The 21557-nt window shown below is 39.9% G+C and overlaps 1 protein-coding gene across 2 annotated transcripts in view; it reads right to left on the reverse strand.

The window, feature by feature from the left end:
- The window catches only part of LOC126284458 (midasin), a 481989-nt gene that overhangs the window by 318431 nt on the left and 142001 nt on the right, over window positions 1-21557 (reverse strand). For both annotated transcript variants that reach the window (XM_049983379.1, XM_049983380.1), the window contains 7 exons: window positions 20836-21088; window positions 20441-20563; window positions 16339-16526; window positions 8434-8566; window positions 7986-8134; window positions 1533-1705; window positions 66-218 (listed from right to left, as the gene is read on the reverse strand). In XM_049983379.1, coding sequence (XP_049839336.1) covers window positions 66-218; window positions 1533-1705; window positions 7986-8134; window positions 8434-8566; window positions 16339-16526; window positions 20441-20563; window positions 20836-21088 — 1172 coding nt within the window. The remainder of the gene's footprint in view (window positions 1-65; window positions 219-1532; window positions 1706-7985; window positions 8135-8433; window positions 8567-16338; window positions 16527-20440; window positions 20564-20835; window positions 21089-21557) is intronic.

Genomic DNA, 21557 nt, shown 5'->3' on the forward strand with positions numbered 1-21557 from the left:
ACACAGAGAGAGAGAGAGAGAGAGAGAGAGAGAGAGAGAGAGAGAGAGAGAGAGAGAATACTGACCTTTCATTGGAAGTGATCCCTGAACCAAAGCTATCAAGAAACGTCAGGAAAGCACCATGTACATAAGCAAGTGCAGGAGACATCCCTTTCAGTGATGTGCATACATTGTAAAAGTTTACCCATGTGATGAGGTCACGGACATTTACACGAAACCTGTAAAAATGTCACCAAAGTTATGCTACATTACATAAATCATACCAACTGTTACAAAAGTAACATAAAATCTGGCTACTCTGGTGTAGCAAAACTTAATTGTCAGCAAAATGTGGAGACTGCATCACCTGACTTCAAAATAACCACTATTTTTACCTGCAAATAAAATGCTTATTTTTTATTCAATGAAAGGATGTCAGGTAGGTGATAAATTTATGAAATCATTATCATCATATTCCTCGTATATGCTGTTTACAATAAACAAAAACAATTAACGGGCCATAAAACACACTGACAGATTTGGAGCGAGTGTGTGCCTGGTGCTTTACTAACCTGACCACAGTTAGTTTTATCACAAAAACTCATGCAAAGCTGAATTGAGCAAGAGTGATAACTATGTTGTTCACCAAAGAATTATTTTTGTAGACTTAAAATTGAGCAATGCAGTGAATTGGTTACAGTACCGACTGAATCTGGACAGAACAGGGTTCAAGGCCCTCTCTGACTGTCGAGATTCACACAAGGTCGTAACTGAGGAGAGAAGGTGAAAAAACTGGCGGATCCACTGCCAGACAGCACCATACAATGAGCATGGGGAGACAGACTGAGAGGAGGTTCTTGGCCACACTTGGGCAATGACTGTTCACCCTGGTTGTCAGCTGGTTGGTAGTGACACCCATATCAAAAGCCGTGCAATGGCTCGTTCATGACATACTGGGCAAAGTAGTTCTTGTCACTGCAGATATGCCATCCCCAGGTGGCCAGGCTGTAGTTCTGCTGAGCAGATTCACAGAACAAGCACTCATGTAATAATTAGGTTGTCACCACTATACACATTATGTATCGATCATGAGATCATACAACAGAGATTAAGGTGTGTGCGGAGACTCACTACGTGAATCGTATAGGATAAAAATCACTGGTATTAGTATGGATTAACCCCCCTCACAAACTATACAGCGGATTTTGGAGTGTATGCATAGATATAGATGTTTATGTACTGCCCTTTTAATTTGCAGATGCGTCATGGCATCCAAAACCAGCAAGTAAAACTGATAAAAAGTTTTATACAGATATGTGAAAACTATTGTTCTCATATTTCACATAAGAAAATGACAATAAGTTACTTTTGTTTATTTAGTACGACAACAGCACATCCAGAATCATACCTTGTTGACAATTACATCTTATTACACAGCAGAGCAATACAACTGCACTCAAATCCACAGCATAAATATTGTATATTTATGAGACAAAGAAGTACCTAACAATTAAAAAGGAGTATCCAATGGTAGAGCAATAAAAACCACTTACTTTGAGCCAATTTTTGTACTGGTAAACCAATCGAGAAAATCCATAACAAGAACAGAGACATCTAATTGCAAGCCACCCTTCTGATTAGCTTTTAGAATTTGTTCTAAATCTTGCCGCTTCGAGTGTGACTCACACCATATCTCCGTTAATCGATTGCGTAAAGCTGGAGAAAGCTGGAACAGAAGCCATTGATCATTAATCATTAACCCTCCACAGACAGAATTACAAAGCAATAAAGACAAAAAAAATTCTAAATGCTATATCTGTGCTACTTAAGGGTCACAATAAACGTATATTGATAACAAATACATTAAGATGACCTCATATAATAATTTTGTAGTGTTATATACTTTTGTTAGACTTTTAAGGATACAGGTAAGTGTCAGCTTGTTGATAACTACACCCCCCCCCCCCCCAACCCCCATCCCAGCATTTGAAAATATTTAAGAATTTCAAAATTTGACTAGTCTTTTACTTTTTATTCCTAACGAAAGCCCATAAGACAGTTATTTTTCTTCTCAATGCGCGAATTAATGTTACACTTCTGGAAGATAACTGACGGACTTCCTTCGAAGTTTGGTGTCTTGTATGAACCTCTCTTCTAGGAAAAAAATTGACCAATGTCCAACATTGTCCTGGTGAACAAACTTTTGGGAAAATGGCTTTGATGCATGCCCTATTTTCTTCTTCTTTGAATATTCAGTAGCTACACTTCAAGAAGCTCTTCACCTGTTTCTCCTACTTATGACCACGTTGGTTTTACACAGGGCATCAGTTATTTCAGCTCTGAAGTGACGAAGTGGCTTCTGCTTATTCTCGGGTACACCGAGAGGGTCACGGCCTCTCACACACATTAGCGACGCAGTAAGTGAAAAAATAGCCAATGGTAGCACTTCTTCAGTCTGATGTCAATTTTGTAGAATGCAATTAGTGAATCTGGAAGATCCACTCCTCCCATAAACTAATTGCAAAGAAGAGTATCTGCTGCACAATCAACCTCGCACCTTTCTTTGGCATTCTTACCCAATGGGGTCCCCTTACTAGATCAGACATTCACACGACAGCAGCCACTCTCCTCATCAGCCTCACGAGTGACAACGCTGCTCCTCCCCTTCTGTAGAGTACTGTACGAGCCACTATCAGAAACAAGAACAGTTCGGCTTGCGAATGCCTAAGTTCACAGATTCGTAACATTTAAAAATTCCACTCACAAATTCTGAAGTAATGTCTACCATGTAATCATTTTTGTATCCATATATAGCTAAATATTACCTCTATCGTGCAATATTTACTTAAAGCTGATAATTTACGTTTCAAGAGCAGTAATAATAAATGTCCATAGTTGAAAACAAGCATCCATGCTACACAGAATTCCCAAGATGCACATGTTCAAGTAATTGAAGAAATTCTCACAGTGCAGCATAACTTCCTACACTGTTTCTCACTATGCAGATACAGCAATTTGTTGAGCTTGTACATAGAGGGTTAATGGGTTAATGCTTAGTTACACAATAATTATGGAGAGGAGAGGAGATGAAAGGAAACTAACAACATAAATGGGAGAACTGTGCCTCATTTGGAAATTTGGAACAACTCCAAGTAGACTAGCAAGAAAACAGAAGCAAAACATTGTAAGTATGAAACATTAGAAACAGCACTTTATTTAAGGAAAGACATCATTCTACCAGACCAGCGGTGGATGAAGAAAAACCTCATGGAGGTGTTGCTAAAGATATCGTTAGCTACCTTTAGTTTTACACAATAAAAAATAATCAAGTCACACAAAGTTTAAGAAAGTTTTATTTAAACTGATCACACACACACACACACACACACACACACACACACACACACACACACACACACACACACAAGAAAATGATATCTTATGACACACAAAAGACAATGCCATCTTATGATGTAAAAAAGTTAGAACTGAGGTTGTCTTCCTTAAATGATGAATTCTATGCGCCTATTCTTCCTGGAAAATTTGTTAATTGCATCATCAATAGAACAAGCAATGTCAGGGTGAGTGCTCAACAGAGTTAAGCCATTAAGTCAATCATCCTCCATTGTCGACCTCAGCCACATCTTTGTATGCAGCAATGTTGAAAAACTTCTCTCTACTGTAGCAATAGATGCAGGTAGACAAGCAAATATTTTGTACAGAGTGTGCAAAGTAGGATAGTCAGATTTAGGACAAACAGACAATGATTGCGTAACAGAACCACGATCATTAAGGGTGTTTATGCTCGTTTGCTTGTATTGAAGTATCTCTCCAATTAGTCTCTTTTTAATCACAAAGAGTGATTCTTATTCAAAGAACAGTAATTCAGTTAAGCACTGATTCAATTTATAACCATCAGGTTTCAGTTGTTTAAAATGATAAATATTTTCTTCAGCAAAATGTTCTCTCGTTAGTCGTAACATGGTCCAGTGAGGGAATAAAAACAGTTCTTTTCCAATATGTCATAGCACCATCATTATGATCGCAGTTTTCCCTGTGTCTTTGTCTATCTCATCTGTAAGACGAGGAACACTCATCTCCACGACAAACTCATCTCCACGTCTAAACCATCAATGACTGCCTTTGCTTCCTCAACAATATGAGCAAAGTGGCTATCAGCATTAGCTCTCATGTCATTTTACACCTCGAGCGTCAAATCAATTTTGCTTTTGCCGTCACGATGTCCAAACTAGGGTCTTGCAAGATCTTGCTGAGTGGATATGTTATGCTCATAATGTCACTCAGTGTAAACAGAGTGATGATAAACTCACAATTAGAGAGAGCTCGAAGGAGAATATTGGCTTTGGCAGCCGTTGTTCTATCCCTCCACCACTGTATTTTTTAAGAACTTTGCAAACTGTTCCAAGATCAGCTGCGAACTAAATAACAGCACCATGCCGCTCAACAAGTCTCGTTTGACAATGTGACTGCAGCGAGTGTTTTAGGTGACTCTTCAGTGTCGCACACAACTTGCTAGATGCTGTAAAGAATGATACTTCTTCAATAGTACCAAGTGAGCTGATGGCTTCGACACTGTGCTACTTGCATGTTGATAGCTTTCTTTTTTTTTATTGTAAGCCACAGTTCCTTTCAATTCTGACATATTAACAGAGCAACATTCACAGCCTACACCCACACAGTTCTCTAGTGACAGCGAAAGGCTTTTCTTTCGCCTTAGAATCGTAGTACCTAGTGCTTCACCAGTAACGCTACTCTCTTCATCTTGACACTCTTGAGGTTCATCATCAATGTTTCCACTACAATCATTGTCTTTATAGATGTCAACGAAACCCAAAAATCTTGCATGCAATTTGCCGTCACCATCAACATATGTAGCAGCTAATCTCAGTTGGGTGATGTGCACTATGTCCACAGTCTAATCAAAAATTATGTTGTAATAACGAGAATCTTCGATTTCCTCCACTATCCTCAATAACATGACTGTTTAATGGCATGAAATAAGTTCATTGAACATTGTTTTACTTAAGTAAGTTTGCTTTAGTGATCTCGAGGTGATGTTTTAGTGGCAAGTCTACAGAGTCAATTCTAAATCTTAGAAGAGCTCTGAAGTTTCCCTCGTTACTCACTATACTTTCACATTCATTTCCGTTTTCTAATAGACTCCCATCATCTCTATGCCACTGCAGAGGAATATTTTGCTTTCCATGAAATATGATTGTTAAATATTATAGGTACAAGATGGTCTCTGTTTTCCCTAATGCTTTCCATTCTCTGTCTTGACAATTGATTTAAGACCTCAAGTTCGCGGTCGTCTTGTGTCGCCATCTGTTGACATTCCAAAATGGTACTTGAGCTGAGAGTGGGTCTCAAGGTCACCATCTTTACCAGGAAGTTTGGCAAACTTTGTTAGTGGTTCAGTCACAAGTTTGTTGGAGATAATGGACTTCTTTCCTCCAACCATTTTATTATTCACAAAAATTGAACAGTTAATGCAAAGAAGACCCTTTTAACTTTTAGGAACACCAGCCATGGATACTGTTCAAAGCGATTATCATGCACTTTTCTGCGTTCAACCCATCCTCTGTCGTTGTGTTTGGAAGTAGGAAAGGTATAACCTATTTCAGATTTCCTTGGAGGTCTGAAAAGCTTGTGATTTATAGCATCGCCAATATTTCCTGATACTAATATATCCAAATAATCGCCAATATCCATGGGAGTAAAGGAATCAGTCGATAATCTTTGTTGTGGAAGTTTCGAGGAAGTGCTGCGCTCTGCCTGTAAATCTGGTGCTGTTGGTTGGTTTCGGGAAGGAGACTAGACAGCGTGGTCATCGGTCTCATCGGATTAGGGAAGGATGGGGAAGGAAGTCGGCCGTGCCCTTTCAGAGGAACCGTCCCGGCATTTGCCTGGAGTGATTTAGGGAAATCACTCTGGTGCTGTTTTTGCAGCTGAATGGTGACCAGAATCTTCAGATGTTTCTATTTTTCTTTTTCTTATTACGTAACGATCCATTTTATTATACTGTTATGACATAGGTTAATTAGATGCTAATTATTTTCAAATATACACTTTATTCACACTGAAAAATGCGACACTAGTACACTTAGCACTAAAACGGACCCGGTCACAATTCGCATATTTCTAATATCACTAAGCACAACAGTGACCGAATTCCGTGGTAATAGCCAATAATCACAGATGTTCACTTTTTATCACTTCCAAGTTATCGCGACAATTGCAGCTTTCACACTGACTACCTGGTAGCAACTCTGCTTCTCTTATACATGTGGCTTGGTTGTTTCGAGAACATTCACTGCCATAATGTTCGCTTCCAGACTTTTATGGAGTGTGAAAAAATACCTTCTGTGAAAGCAACAAACCAATGTGTATCTTACAACGTATGACGTAAGGGCGAGTTTCCAATGATGACGTCATCCAGCAATTTATGTGTATGGAACTCTTACTGTCAATTCCTTTCCTTTCTAGTGCATTCGATAGAGGGCCTACAAACTAACAATGCGTTTTTAGGAATCTTCTCGAAAGTCACTATTATGGAGATACACACATCAACAGTTTCCCATACCTAACACATAGTAAAAGTTGGGTATGGGGAACTATTTCTACATTATTAGTAAAAATATTGTTACGAATATTGTAACAATATTTTTCTGAGAAATTACTACAAATTTCTGTTATTAATACTTAGCAATCTACTGATCACTCTCACTCTTGACTAATCTTCACACCTGCACTTGCTACAACTAGGACTTCTTACTTAGTCATTCTTCAGTCTTAATATTTCTGCTTCTCAATGTAAACTAGCTTCCTAATCGGCGAATAGTACGTATTTATAATGCTACGTATCGAAGGTTCTCTGTACAAGAAAACAGTAGAGTATTTCCCACTTTCCTTGAACAAATGCCAGACAGAATAACCTTTTCGAGATCACTAGAATGGCCACGACTTTTCTTGTAGGCGTGTGTTAGCTATGTATGTGCCAGACAGAAAAGTATAAAATTCGATGACTTGGATGTGCATGCTATATAGGAAAGTACAACTCATAACTTGATTCAGTTGAGTCAACTGACAAAAGAAAACCAAATAGCATGCTGACTGACTGGCGGGGGCAGCGCAGGAGGCAATGCAGGCAGCCCCACGGGAGGAGGGGGGGTAAGAACAGAAAATGAGCTATGCCTGCAATAACAATGCTGAATAAAGTATGACTTTAAAATACAGCTCGTTGAAATGATGTCCTTCCTCAAATTTAATGAGGCTGTGGTGCTCACCCAGAAGAAAATGACTGAGCATTTGGAGCTGCAAGCAAGCTAGGATAATAGTATAATACAAAAAAATGTAAATTTGTACATATTATGAATGTGAATGTTAAGCAGGTTTTCCCTACTAACACCACCATTTCCTCTTTTTTTCTTAACCAGCTCACTTTCACACACTTACTGTCCTTCACTGATAGGGAATTGCCTGTTCTGTAAAACAGCTGATGTCTTTCAAATTCTGTCCTCCCAAATTCTGATTGCAAACAATGGAACTGATGGATGTCAGATCCAGTAAAACATTTAATTTTATAATTACCTACCTCTTCAAGATATCTTATTTCCTTTTCAATCTTTACATTGATTCATTTATTATCAGCTATCTGGGGCAAAGACTGCTCTCCCAGTTTGCAGTCATCCATTACAATATTTGCAATACTACTATAAATTAATAATATTTATTCCTACTTCTCTTAATTTTGTTATTTTAGTTGAAAGAATCCACTTTGGCATTGGACTGGCCTCCTCTTTCATGGACAATACAGACTTGTGGTAACACTGTACTGGCAATGAGGTATAACACCCAATGCTGACATTTGTTTATTTTCTATTACTGAGCACTTATTTTTCCATATGATCCAAGCAAATAATGCTACCACCATTACTATCTATACCACTGTTGTTATGCTCATTCAGTTTTTGTTAGCAGTGTACCTCTTTCTTTCCATAGTCACCACCAGGATTCATTGTCCCAACAAATTTAAAGGATGGAGCAGCTGTAACAATACAAGAGCTGTCACCTGCACCATCAGAAACTGATCCTGTGCTACCTTTTTCAGAGAGCAGGAGTTTCCGCTCTGGCTCTGAAACGAGAAAAAACACCAGGTCAAATGATGGACTACATAAGCTTTATACTATCTCGATAAATATTTGCATTATTTGCTTAAAAATCACCTTGTGACAATTATTAAGCCTGTACTCAAGAATCGTGGAAATGGAACTGGCTCAGCCATAATCAAGTAATGATCTCAACCTATTACTGCTAGATTTATAGTATAACAGAGAGTTGGTGGCAATTTCAAAGCAGTTTTCATATGTACAAAGTAAAATGCTTTGATAAATGACAGATGTGTAAGAAAGGACTTCAAATGAATCAACAAACCTAGTAATGAGTTCAATCTCTCCAACACGCTGTCATCAGCAAGTGATATTTCATCACAGAGAAACCATGATCCTTCTTCCATTGCCTTAATGAGGGGGCCATCTACCCACTCAAATAACTTCTTTGGACTGTCCTAGGAAAGACAAACAGCAACATTACATCCACTGGAAAATTAAATTGTCAGCATTACAGATTTTTTACCCTTGTACTACAGAACTCAGCCATTAACTAAGATAATGCACAAAAATGGAAAAAAGAAGAATGTGTTGCAAACAATGGTAAATTTACAAATAACTATTAAACTTACATTATCATTAAGCTTTCAAACAGTGAGTAGGAAGACTGTCATAGCAGGAGATGTTAACAAAGCAATAGCACATTATTATATTTTACATTTGTGTATCCTCTGAGAAATCATGTAAACTAGAAATCTGCATTACAGAAAGCACCACCTCATTTATGTGCTTATTTACTGCTCAATAATTCATCTATACTGTACAATATTCATTTAGGCATTAATTCATTGTGTTGTAGTTTTTATAATGACTGATAGTATTCAATCACATAGAATAAATCAACATAACACATTAAAAGAAGTGCAGCTGTGTTAATATTTATCATGAACTATCTCCCCTTACCCTTGTCTTCCCTTGGGTCCATCTCACCCTGCAGTTTCAGTGACCTGCCCTTCCTTTCTGAACCATCCTCAATCCATCTATCAGCACTACTGACATATACCCCGAAGGTAACAAACAGCCACAAATTGTGTCTCATATTTTTACAGTTCTTGAGATGATTTTCATTTTGAAACGTGAACTATCATTTAACTGTTACCTTCTACTCCTTTGAAAATGGTTTTACTCTGTAAATATGTTTGCAGTTAACAACTTCTGATTTACAAACACAGTACATTATACAAAAATTTCAGTATATAATTTGTCTCTATATTTTAATTTCAACATTTTGTATTCTGGTGCAAATATCTTTAACAAGCTGCCTGCTACAACAGGAAAGAAATTGAGTTCAATAGCCCCGCCAAATGCGACATGGAAAATGCATCATCATTTCATATAACTGTTACAAAGTTTGGTGGGAATGCTCCACATTGTCTGGCAGAGATGCTGCAAACTGTCTGGCAAGAGATCAGAGGCCACCTTGCAGGCCCGTGAAATGCTGGCAATAGCCTGCCTTAAGCCACTCTCGTGTTTACCTGTGTCAACATTCTTCAGCTATCTCTGTGTGTCTTATGAGGTGAAATGAGTGATTCCTCAGACCGTGCTAGATTTGTTTCCACACTTCGCCCGTGTCTGCTGCTACTGGAATCTCGCTTGGAACTGGATTATGGAGGTTTTTTCTTCTCATAACTTGCCTGCCTTATCCTATGGTAAACTTATCCATTTACAAGATTTTGATACAGCATTTATTTGAACAGAGCATCACGAGGAAATGCGTAGTGTGTGCTACCAACATAAATGATGAAAACTGGCTTGTAAGATTAGATGACCACTCATGTATTTCAAGCAATGCAGCAGTGGTGTGTAGGGTGGTGTCACACTGTACAGTTCTAACCTCACCAAGTGACCTTCTGTTCAGTTATTCGACAGTTACTGGAACAACAGCAGAGGATAACATTAGTACTGCACTTCCTAAAATCTACTGCAGGAAGCTCAGCAGGGGCATCAACTACAGCCATCCTGGCATTCCATTGTCTGATGAGGCCACAGAGGAATGGGACATCTACTAAAGACAACAGATGCCTCATTTCCTGCCAAGTCAAGCCGCAGACTCACAGTAGCGCTGTACAATTTTGCTGACAACAAATCTGTATTTGTACCATTTTGTGCAGAAACTATACCCATTATTAAATCTGTTAACATTCTCACTGAATAGAATCTATATTATATTATCTGGCAGTCATCTTCAAACTGTAAGCAAAGTGACTGGGTGACAATATTAAAGGAACAGTGAATGCATGAGTAGTAGACCCATATCCTACACCAAGAACTGATGAATTGCTTGTGCAGCTTTGAATTCAGCGATGCTTTTCCATGAAAGATTTGTCCAATGCTTATTTTTGCCCTCCCCCTTCAGACCAAGAGCCCCAAAAAATTACTCACTGTCATGAACACTCCTTTCAGGGTGCATCAATACAACAGGTTACAATTCAGGTGCCCCAGCAACAGTCCAAAGATGTCTGGAACAATTTATGAAACCTATTCCACAATATGTTAATTACCTCGATAACAATATCATCACAGATAAAACAAATGTTGAACATCTGCATAGCATATAACTATTGTTTGAGCAGTTTTCACAGCAAGGACTTAAATGTAGCAATTCCAAATGTCCTCCCTCACCCCTTCCAACCCATTGCGAGATGTGTAAGGCACATCAAAAGCAAGGAAGGTCTCAAACCAAATTAAGAGAATCTCAGAGCACTTGAAAAACTGGAATTTCCCAGCAAACAAAATTTTCTGATGGACAAACTCAAACCTGGGATCTCTGCCTTTTGTGGAGCAAGTGCTCTACTGAGCTATCCGCCCCCACAGCTTTACTACCACCCGTACCTCTTCTTCTACCTTCCCAATTTCGCAGAAGTTCTCCTATGTACTTTGCATGACTTGCCCTCCTGGAAGAAATGATATTTAGGAGACATGGATTGCCACTCCCTGCTGGATTGCTTCCAAAATGAATTTTCACTGTGGAACAGAATGTGTGCAAATTTGAAACTTTCTGGTAGATTAAAACTGTGTGTTAGATCAAGACTCAAACCTGAGGCCTTTGTCTTTTGCAGGGAAGTGAAGCCGTGAAGGTAGATTGTGAGTACTGCTTAAATAGTTCAGTCAACAGAACTCTTGCCCACAAAATGTTTCAGGTCAGAGTCCCAGTCTGTCACACAGTTTTAATTTACCAGAAGTTTCAAATTAGGGCACAATCTGCTGCAGAGTGAAAACTCATTCTGAAACTGAGAAACTGCCTGCTCCCAACAACCTTGAAACATTTGCAAGTCCATGCCTAAATAACATGTGATTTGTACCTTGAGCGGCCAATATCTCTCACTCTATGATGACCTCAACTCAAAAAGGCACAAAATTTGAGTGGTTTCAGGCTTGACAAAATTTGTTTCAAAGACTCAAAACCAACAGAGACTAGTTGTGTCCTGGTCCTAGCAACTGGGTCCGAGAGGTTTTTGGTTTTTTCATTAAAACAATGTCACCAATATAAGAGCAATATTCTCAAATTTAAAGGAAACTCTGACCATTATTTTTGATGTACATAAATCTAAAATCATTGTATACAGCAACATCATTCAGCTTACTACTACTCACAAGTATTTTCTTTCCCAATTAGGGCCATAACCAAAGTGCCCGACTGTACGGCACTACCGCTTTAGAACTGGGTCTTATACTTGCCAAATTTTCATTATTCCCTTTATTAATACCCATTATAAATACATTCAAATGCAGATGCATTATCTACATTGCCTACGATTCCTGATCGAGAGATCAACAGCTAGAAACTATACACTTCCAAATGGACAACCTGTGCAGAAGGTCCAGCCAGTCAATTATCATCTAAAGTTCAATTATAATTCACTGTGGCCTATGTGCGAAATAACATTGTCAGCTCACCAGAGGTTGTTCATTCGCCTGCACTAAAGCGAACAAATCTGCTCCCAGTGTACTCAAATTGTGTAGCCAACACGATGTGGGGGAGAAATCGTGTGTTGACTGCTGGGCCCTGTTGAAAAAGTGTTCACCCAGCTGCAAGTTCTCTCTCACATGAGGCCAGGTAACTAGGGCATATTTCACCTTGCTGACTCCTTTTTGGATCCAGGTCCTAAATGGTAAACTTACATTTCTAAGGCAATTGCCTCTTGGGCCAGCCGATGTTGACAGGTGGCCTTGCAAAACACGCAGGTTGCATGCAACTGTAACCTTTACAAGCAATCGTCTATGAAAAACTTAATTTTCTACCTGGATGCTCCCTGAAGGTGTCCACACCTATTCTGCCCTGACTAATCACATTCTGCGCCTGTAAACATTGCACTGTCCAAGCCTTGAAGGAATTCACCATCACACCCAGAACAAAGAAACAGCTACAGAGCAGATTTCATTCTAAGCACAACAATGTAGTACGTGCAACAAGGGTGCCAACCATGCTATTAACAGAAGAACATCTCCTCCTTTGCCACATGCTGCAAAGCAAGATAAATTCCAAGGTTTCAAAGGCATGTTTTTCTCGAAATTTGAAAATGAAGTATCCAGGATTTTTATTCTATCTTGCTTGTGACACTGTATTTTTAATTTACTATGCTAACGACAATGGGAAATTACAAGGATGAAAAATTTTGCTAGGAGGAATGTTTACTTGTCAAAAATTAACAAATACGTTCTACATGTTGTACAGAATCACCTAGCATATAGAATGCCTCAAACAGCAGCTACCCAAAGTATTTTGTCGTGGCTAAAGCTCGCACACCTGTGGAAATGTCTCTAGAGTGATTTTGCTGGATCTTCTCTGGGAGCTATGTGGCTCATTGTAAGAGATGCATATCCCCCTTTCCTACACACAGTCAAGTTACAGTGTACCACCACGGTAGAGACTTTGTTAGAAACTAGCTGAGCAACTAGGCATGCCTAGTATTCTTTTGCAAGTTTTCTATTAAAACTTAAAACAAAAACTGAACTCTGTTTATAGTTTAAGTTTCTGTATACTGGATATACCTGCTTCACATACCTAATAACGATTTTGTAAATGTCTCTATGGCAATGTCTCTTCATAAAGCTACAGATGGCTGTCGTTTTCCCCAGCAGCCATTTGTAGTTTGCAGCTGAGAGCTGTCAAAAGTGCTGTCAGGATTCAGGTGTCAGGGATTTCCTTACATTGACTCCACTGTAGGGGTGCTTTAGTAGTAAGAAATAAATGTATTAAAACTATATGCAAGATACAACTTTTTTTTTTTTACACATCTCGGTGTTTGTGATAACACATCTCAAACTACATGTCATAGAATGACACATTTGTGTAAGCACTTTCAGCAGTGTATGTGGATACTGTCTGCAAAATATGTTGTGGACAGAGTTAGTAGCAAGCAAGTAATAAATTTAAATGTCATGCATGATGCAGCAATAGAGAGAGAGAGAGAGAGAGAGAGAGAGAGAGAGAGAGAGAGAGAGTACAGTCCAAGCCCTTCTGACTGAAGATGGACAAGAATTTATAGAAACATATTACATTGTCAAGTGGCTGTTTGCAGTTCTTAATAACTTCCATTTAGTGTATATCAGTCGAAGATATATGTAGAACAGCTTTTAGCAATCATAATATTATCAGAGGTAATCAAAAAACTTTGTTTGAAGGCCGTACAATTCAGAATTGGTATGTCAATCAGATAACATCACTGTGAACACTGACATAATCATCTCACTGCTGCACCAAGTTGAAGATACCCGTTTGGTAAAACACCATGTTCTGCTCCTGAAGAAGTCCATAACTAACAGCTGCACGTCCTCAGCCAACAGAAACTGTCAACACTTCAACACCATTTTTAAGGAACCAAAAGCATGCTAATCACATCAGGAGAGATCAGGACTATAGGGCAGGTGCTCGAGTGTCTCCCCTGAGTTGGCACAATTTCTGTGTTACAGTATTTGTTATATCATGAAGCGCCGGCACCCAGAACTTGGCACACCATTCCAAAATTGGGGTTTTTGAGATACATGTTGCCCCATACACATTCTTCATTCTGCAACAGATGTGTACAAGTTTGTCCATTGGCATTCAAGTAAAGAATAACAGCACATTGGTACTGTTCGGCGCATTTGAAGGTAATGTCACCACAGTTCACATTTTTGCATTTACCACACACATGTTGGAAAGACACAAGTTCCACACTAAGCCCTTGCCTATATATCACAACAGAGTCACACCACATTGCAGCAACAGCCACAAATGGAAACTTTTTGATTATTCCTTACATTTTTCCTGAGACATTCGCAACAATTTCATTTAACTTGCAGATGATGGGGGTCCAGCTCCCATCATCTGGACGCCTGTATTAACACTTCATAAGTATGCAGCTAAAAACCACAAAAAGTCAGAAAAATAAAAACAAACAGTTATTCAGGCACGAAGTTCTCATCTTACTTTAAAAACGGCAATTCCAGTTTCTCTGCTCCGTTTATTCATGTAACCTTCCAACCATCAAAGCATTCCTTCCCTACAATGCTGAACACCAATCCCAACAGCTACAAGTGGCATCAGCTGCCCCTCTGTGCACTGGCTAGTTCAGTAAATATGTATACTACTCCAATATTCTGCAGTGAGCCATCAGCCATTCTTCCCAAAGATTTTACAGGGGACATGAAGAGATAAAACATGCCAATGATTATCAATGCAAAAGCATTTACATTCACCATACTAATGCAAAATCTAAAAAGAAGGCTCAAAAAACCGAGTTTAATGAGGAAATAAATAGCCCTTCATTGTGATGGCACACATATTATTATTGTTTACTGATAATCATCAGTGAAGTCTTGTAAAAAATAAGTAATTCGCATCAGATGATTTGATTTCCAAATTTTCAGTTTTTTGCTAATTTTTTTTAGCCTTTTATAGATTATCTAAAAACCTCTAGTCTACAGAATGAAGTTTATGACAGCTAATTTTCTGCCAATGTATTTATCAATGACTTCTACATCCCTGAGGGTTCGTGATAGGAGCTATGGAATCCCACAAATGAGTGAATGAATGAAGCAGCAATTGAAGAATATAATTCTATAAAAATTAACACTGAAGGCCCTTCCATTCTACAATTGCCAAATTTGAGATGAATATGAATTTCTGAAAACTTAGTTTAGTATGATGTGTGATTTAGAGGAGGCATTACTTTTGTGTAAAGACATATGACTCCATTCAACTCTTTCCGTTCTTCTTTTCATATGAAAATACTGAGGTGGTGGTGATATAATTGAATAGTTATACAAGGAGATTTAGTTCAGAATGTTAAGAATTTTGCATTTCGTCAACATATACTGGAAAAGCAGCGCAGTTCTAAAAGCATGATACTCACATACAATTTTAAAAAGTGATACAAAAGAACTACAGTAGCTACATAGGAATCAGCCTATTGGATGCAGTGGGTAAAGTTTATTACAGAATTCTGCACAAGTGGAGTGAAGTGATATTATGAAGCTTGGTTTGTTAGATAAAAATGAAATTTAGGAAAGGCAAAATATCTCCTTTGATAAAGCATGTTAAATCACAACATATTTTTAACATTACAAAGCTTTTTAGAGTTTTCATATTTAAACATTGTATCCATCATGAAGAAGAGGCCATACCCAGATTTTACTCTGAAAATAAAACAAACTTGTGAGATATAAATGGCAGCCCAACATAGGATGTCAAAAAAACAAGGTGGTCAAGATGGTTTCACTGCTAATTTATTACAGTAATGGTAAAATTATACGGGGATGCATGCTGAACCGTTATTACAGGTCAAAAGTAGTTGTTTTCTAAACAGAACTTACAAAATTCAAAAATTATGTTATTTTCTAATATGATGAAAATGTCATTTCGGTATAAATTTCATGCCCGGATCAAAATGGCTTCCTTTAACATTTCAGAAGTACATACCACAGACGTTAAAACTAGACAACAAAGCATACACATCCACTGTTGAAGTAAAAATAACTGCTTCAAAATAATATAATTTAATACTTCGTGCAAAATAATAATTGCTCAGAAGATGTTACGAGGAGGAAACTGGTAAGTGTTGGAATCTTTGTTTTTAATAAACTAAATATTCAAATTGATAAATGTTATGACATGCCTTAATCGAACTGGATTTTTGATAACGTTTGTATAGAGACAGTATTTTTCAATTACATGGAGGCAACTTACATCATCTTGGCTACGATGCCTAACAGGACGTAGACCTCCCAGGAAATCAGAGCCCTCTGTGTGCATGTGACAGTTCAGTGTGTAGAGAGTGTGACCCTGTAGAGCTGCAAGGTACTGGACTACAGTTGTCTTTCCACAACCAGTTTCACCCACCAGAAGCACTGGTTCATCAAACTCAAATGCTTTATCTGCAACAAAGTGGTACAAGTTTCATGTAGAACAGTTTTCAAACACACACAACATAAAACATTAAAAAAGACAGAGAGAGCTGCACAGATTACTGAACTGGATACTGCACCTACAGCCCACAGCTGACCTAAGTCACAGCACTACAGCAAGCGTAGTGTGCAGTGACATTCAAATGGCACACCCGCAACTACTCGAAGCAGTCGCCAGGGGAGCCTGGTCACTGACCTTTGTTTCCGAGTGCACCACAACATTACACCGACGACACCTAGTGTGGATAGCATCTTTATAAGGAGGTGCATGGGCCTCTGGGCCTTCAGTTGTCAGTAGTGTCGAGATGTGTAATGTGTTTTCATATATTCTAGTTGATATCACTCTGTGATTTAATAAATTTGTATCTCTTTCACAGTCGTATCTTTTGTCACGTTCCTTGTATGACGAGAAGTGGTGATGAGTGAGGATCGAATTTTCATACAACTCAGGTTTTGTGGTTTTCCTGCCGTTTGTCTCACCCATGCAAGATTTACTGCAGCTACTTCTGCAACAGCAGCAGGCACATACAGCCAGATTAGATTAGATTAGATTAATACTTGTTCCATAGATCATGAATACGACACTTCGTAATGATGTGGAACGTGTCAGGTTAATAAAAGATGTCTGTACAAGAAATTACATTACACAAAATATTGCATGACACTAATGATTATTATTTATTTATTTATATTTTTTTTACTTAGTTTATATCTAAAAATTCAGCCAATGAGTAGAAGGAGTTGTCATCTAGAAATTCTATTAATTTATTTTTAAATGTTAGTTGGCTATCTGTCAGGCTTTTGATGCTGTTTGGTAGGTGCCCAAAGACTTTTGTGGCAGCATAATTTACCCCTTTCTGTGCCAAAGTCAGCCATGCTCGAACAGTTATCGGCTACATTGAGCCAGGCTGAGTTACCGGGTATTTCCCCCACAGGTGGTGCCACAAAGTTCCTTCCCAACGGTCAGTCCCTACACAGTCTCGGGAAAGAGTTCGCATTGAGTTCACCGATTCTTTTTGGTCACTTTCTGGTTATTGGCACCTGATGCTCTTTTTCATTTTCCTTGTGCCTTTCATGGTCGCTCTGAGATAGCAGATGTGACTTCAGGGCCCTGTTGACGATATTATCCATTTAAGGCTTGCCTTGCACCCCAGCTTTGGAGAAAGGTCCCCAGTCCACGGCACAAACTTTCAAGACCTTTGTGCACACAATGGCATTTGCTAGAGCACAGCAACTTCCTTCAATCCAGAGTTGCGCAGGTACATAGACGATTTCCCGGATGAGGAAGTTCTCACATTTTTTTCAATCTCTTACAGAATGACACCAATGGATCCAAGAGCCCCACTGAGCTCCTGCACATTCGTCAGTCGTCTGTACTTCTCGACCTTTTGCCGTTGGGTACGTCCTCCCAGCAGTGCCAGTTTTGTCAACTTTCCCGGTCAGCACACCAGCACGAGCCATGATGACTGGATGGAACCGTCCCTGAATTCTGGCCTTCATCCACAGCTAGTGTGGTCACCCGGTCTTCACAGTTCGCACTGAAAATAGACCCGGGGCACGCCACCAGAATCAGCTGCATCCCACGATGGGGGTAGAGGCTGCTCCTCGGACTGTCAGCACAACGCCTCAATCTCTGTCAGCCTCGACTACTCCAGGTGTCGACCGGGCCGTGTCATGCCTGCCAACCCCGATGGTCGGGGCTTTATGAGCACGGTAAACCGGTTTGCTTCGTGCAGCCAGTGCTGACATCTCCCACTATGCTGAGTAGGTGCTGCCGTCAGTGGGAATGGAGAGCCTCTCCTATCCACTGCAGGCCATGCCCCCCCCCCCCCCCCTCATTGTGGACTCCGACATCCAGACAGCTGCTGCCCCCTATTGCTGCTCTGGTCCACCAGTCCCCCTGCGGCCTGCGGGCAGCAGGCTTGCCCTCGTCCCACTCACTTCACCCAACCGGACAAATCGGGAACTTCTCATACCTTCGGCTGCCACCCTCAGCACTGCCCTGGACATCTCTTCAGTAACATCATTGTGGACAGCAATGCCCGTCTTTCCTCTCGCAAGGAAAGAGGAATGTAATAACACACCATTTCCTGCACCTACCGCACCAGCGGACTAAGTCAAACCACTGCAGCAAGCTCAGTGTGCGCCAACATTCCAGCAGTGCACACGCAATTAACCGTGGCGGCCGCCAGGGACAGCCCGGTCACCAAGCACCATCTCCAGGTCTGCTGTGCACACACAGCACTACACCAGCAACACGTGACATGGACAGGACCTTCATAATGCCTGCGCGCCCTAAGTTGTTAACAGTGTCGAGATGTGTTGTATTCTAGTTGATGATGTTCAGTGATCCAAAAATATTCTCTCTCTTTTACATCCCTGTGTTTCCTTATGTTCCTAGATAGAACAAAACTTCTGATGTTGTCATGTTTGGAAAGAGACCGGGGCCATAAATGTTTTGTGTCATACATCTTACTTGCAATTTGTAAATATAATGTTGTGTTGTAAATTAAATGGTAAATAACATTTTGTAGTGTCCTAACAACAAAATGTATCAGTGTGTAGATCAACTCTATGTATCGTGTTTTTGTATGTATGTACAGTTGATAACTGATCTGGTGCTGGTTACTATGTGAGTATGCTGTTAATGTGTAACACAAAGCGATGTTGAAAAGTGGCTGCTGTTAAGTATGTCAGAAATGCAAGATGCTGTGCTGACAGCTGATTTTAAGTGAGCGATGACTGAACTGCGTTGGAAAATGCATTTTGTTGGCCTGAATTTAAACTTGTGTCTTAAGCTAACCACAACCTCATGATGTGCAGTGTATTTGAGAAAAGTAATCCACGGCAGAACAAAAATCACAATCGCTTTGTTTATAGAGATTAAAGGTAATCTCTACAAGCAAACAACACAGAAAAAAATTCCATTTCAGAGCTAGAATCAAACAGGAATGTCCTGCTATAATCAGTTGTCTGAATATATCCTTACTCTGGCTACATGAGCTGCTGCATTACCAACCAATGAGCACCCCTGGTAGGCACTTGGTTACAGATTATAGGTAACATAAGCAGCTTCCAAATCCAAGAATAACATGGAACAAAAATAAGAGCAAATAGATACTGTACGCAGATATCTTTCATTATGGTAAATATATATGTGATGACGAATCACGTCTTGTGCAGAAGTACCCAGTAGTATTCAGTTACTGCTGTGAATGAAAACTGTATTTCATTAGAAGTTATATTTGCAACGAAAGATTAAATAAAAGTACCATGCCCATGATTCACGAAAGACAAACATTGCGAATGAATGCCAGAAACGGAACTGGAAGTGAACTGACCAGCTGTTGTGCCACTTTGGCAACAGCGGATGGTTTGCACGTGATGTTTAGCGTTCTGATTGGAGGAAACAAGCTCCAATACGTGAAGTGTGAATTATCAAGTAATTTTAATAAGACTATCTTAATAATTGCCCCATGATCAAGGTCAAGTTTAGCAGAAATGCAATGATATTTGAGTTAAAATTTATTTTTTTTCTGAGAAAGTAACTTGAATTTCATTTTCCCTCTGAGATTGATTATATAACATCGTGATGGTAAGTTCCTATGGGACCAAACTGCTGAGGTCATTGGTCCCTAGGCTTACACACTACTTATATCCAACTTAAACTAACTTACACTAAGGACAACACACACATGCCCAAGGGAGGACTCAAACTTCTGACTTTTGGGGGGGGGGGGGGGGGGGGATCCGCAGTTGATTACATAACATGATAGTGTCCCCAACTAACAGGACAACACTGTTTATTAGCTGATGGTTAAAGCACATAATTAAATCCGAATCTTGGTTAAAGGAGAAAAAAACATTATTGTAAAAATACTTACATACAAGTACTGCCATTCTCCGCATAGCATGTGTCCACACAATACCACTGTCTGGATTTTTACTGCTAAGAGCTTTAATTTTCTGCAGAATTGGTGACGTAACCAAGGATGTGTTGTCTGTGACTAAAAACAATTAAATGAACATATGTAATGTGAGAATAATTCGAAATGTAGAGAATTATAACTTTAGTATGATAGAAGTATCACTGTCAAAGCCCTACATGCATAGATAACAATGGAAGAACACAACTAAAACTTCAAAAGAGCCTACATGAGAAGTACAAATTTGCAGAAGAAATGTGTTAACTATGGGAAAAGCAAATGCTTTCAGATTGTGCTTATTTGTACTCATCTAATAGCATGCCACATCACATGTACAACAGCTGAAGACTTACACGAAAACAGATTTTGTCGGTTGGAGGAGCTGCCAAAATGTTTCGTGATTACATTCCAGATCACTTCCTCCTCCTCCTTACAGCGAACTCGACAGGCCAGTACGAGAAATCCTTCTTCAGCCATGTATTCTTTCCAGTCCTGGAAACCACTGCTGTGAGGAGCACGTCGGTACCTCTCTCCCCAGCGAAACAAGTCTCGAAGTGTCATGTATCCCTTATTTCCAGCAAAAGCAACACTGCTTCGCCGGTGGACCTAAATCAAACAATAATTATTGCCGCAACCATTTGTTAGAAAAGACAAACGAATGGTTAAGCTCTATCTTTTACACACACACACACACACACACACACACACACACACACACACACACACACACACAGTGGGAAGAGAGGGAGGGGGAGAGAGGAGATGGGGGAGGGGGGAGAGAGGGCAAAGAGTGCGGGGGGAGAGACGGGAGAGGGGGCAGAGAGTGCGGGGGGAGAGAGGGGGCAGAGAGTGCGGGGGGAGAGAGGGGGCAGAGAGTGCGGGGGGAGAGAGGGGGCAGAGAGTGCGGGGGGAGAGAGGGGGCAGAGAGTGCGGGGGGAGAGAGGGGGCAGAGAGTGCGGGGGGAGAGAGGGGGCAGAGAGTGCGGGGGGAGAGAGGGGGCAGAGAGTGCGGGGGGAGAGAGGGGGCAGAGAGTGCGGGGGGAGAGAGGGGGCAGAGAGTGCGGGGGGAGAGAGGG

This window comes from Schistocerca gregaria, chromosome 8 (genome assembly GCF_023897955.1).
Source record: "Schistocerca gregaria isolate iqSchGreg1 chromosome 8, iqSchGreg1.2, whole genome shotgun sequence".
NCBI classification, from domain to species: domain Eukaryota; kingdom Metazoa; phylum Arthropoda; class Insecta; order Orthoptera; family Acrididae; genus Schistocerca; species Schistocerca gregaria.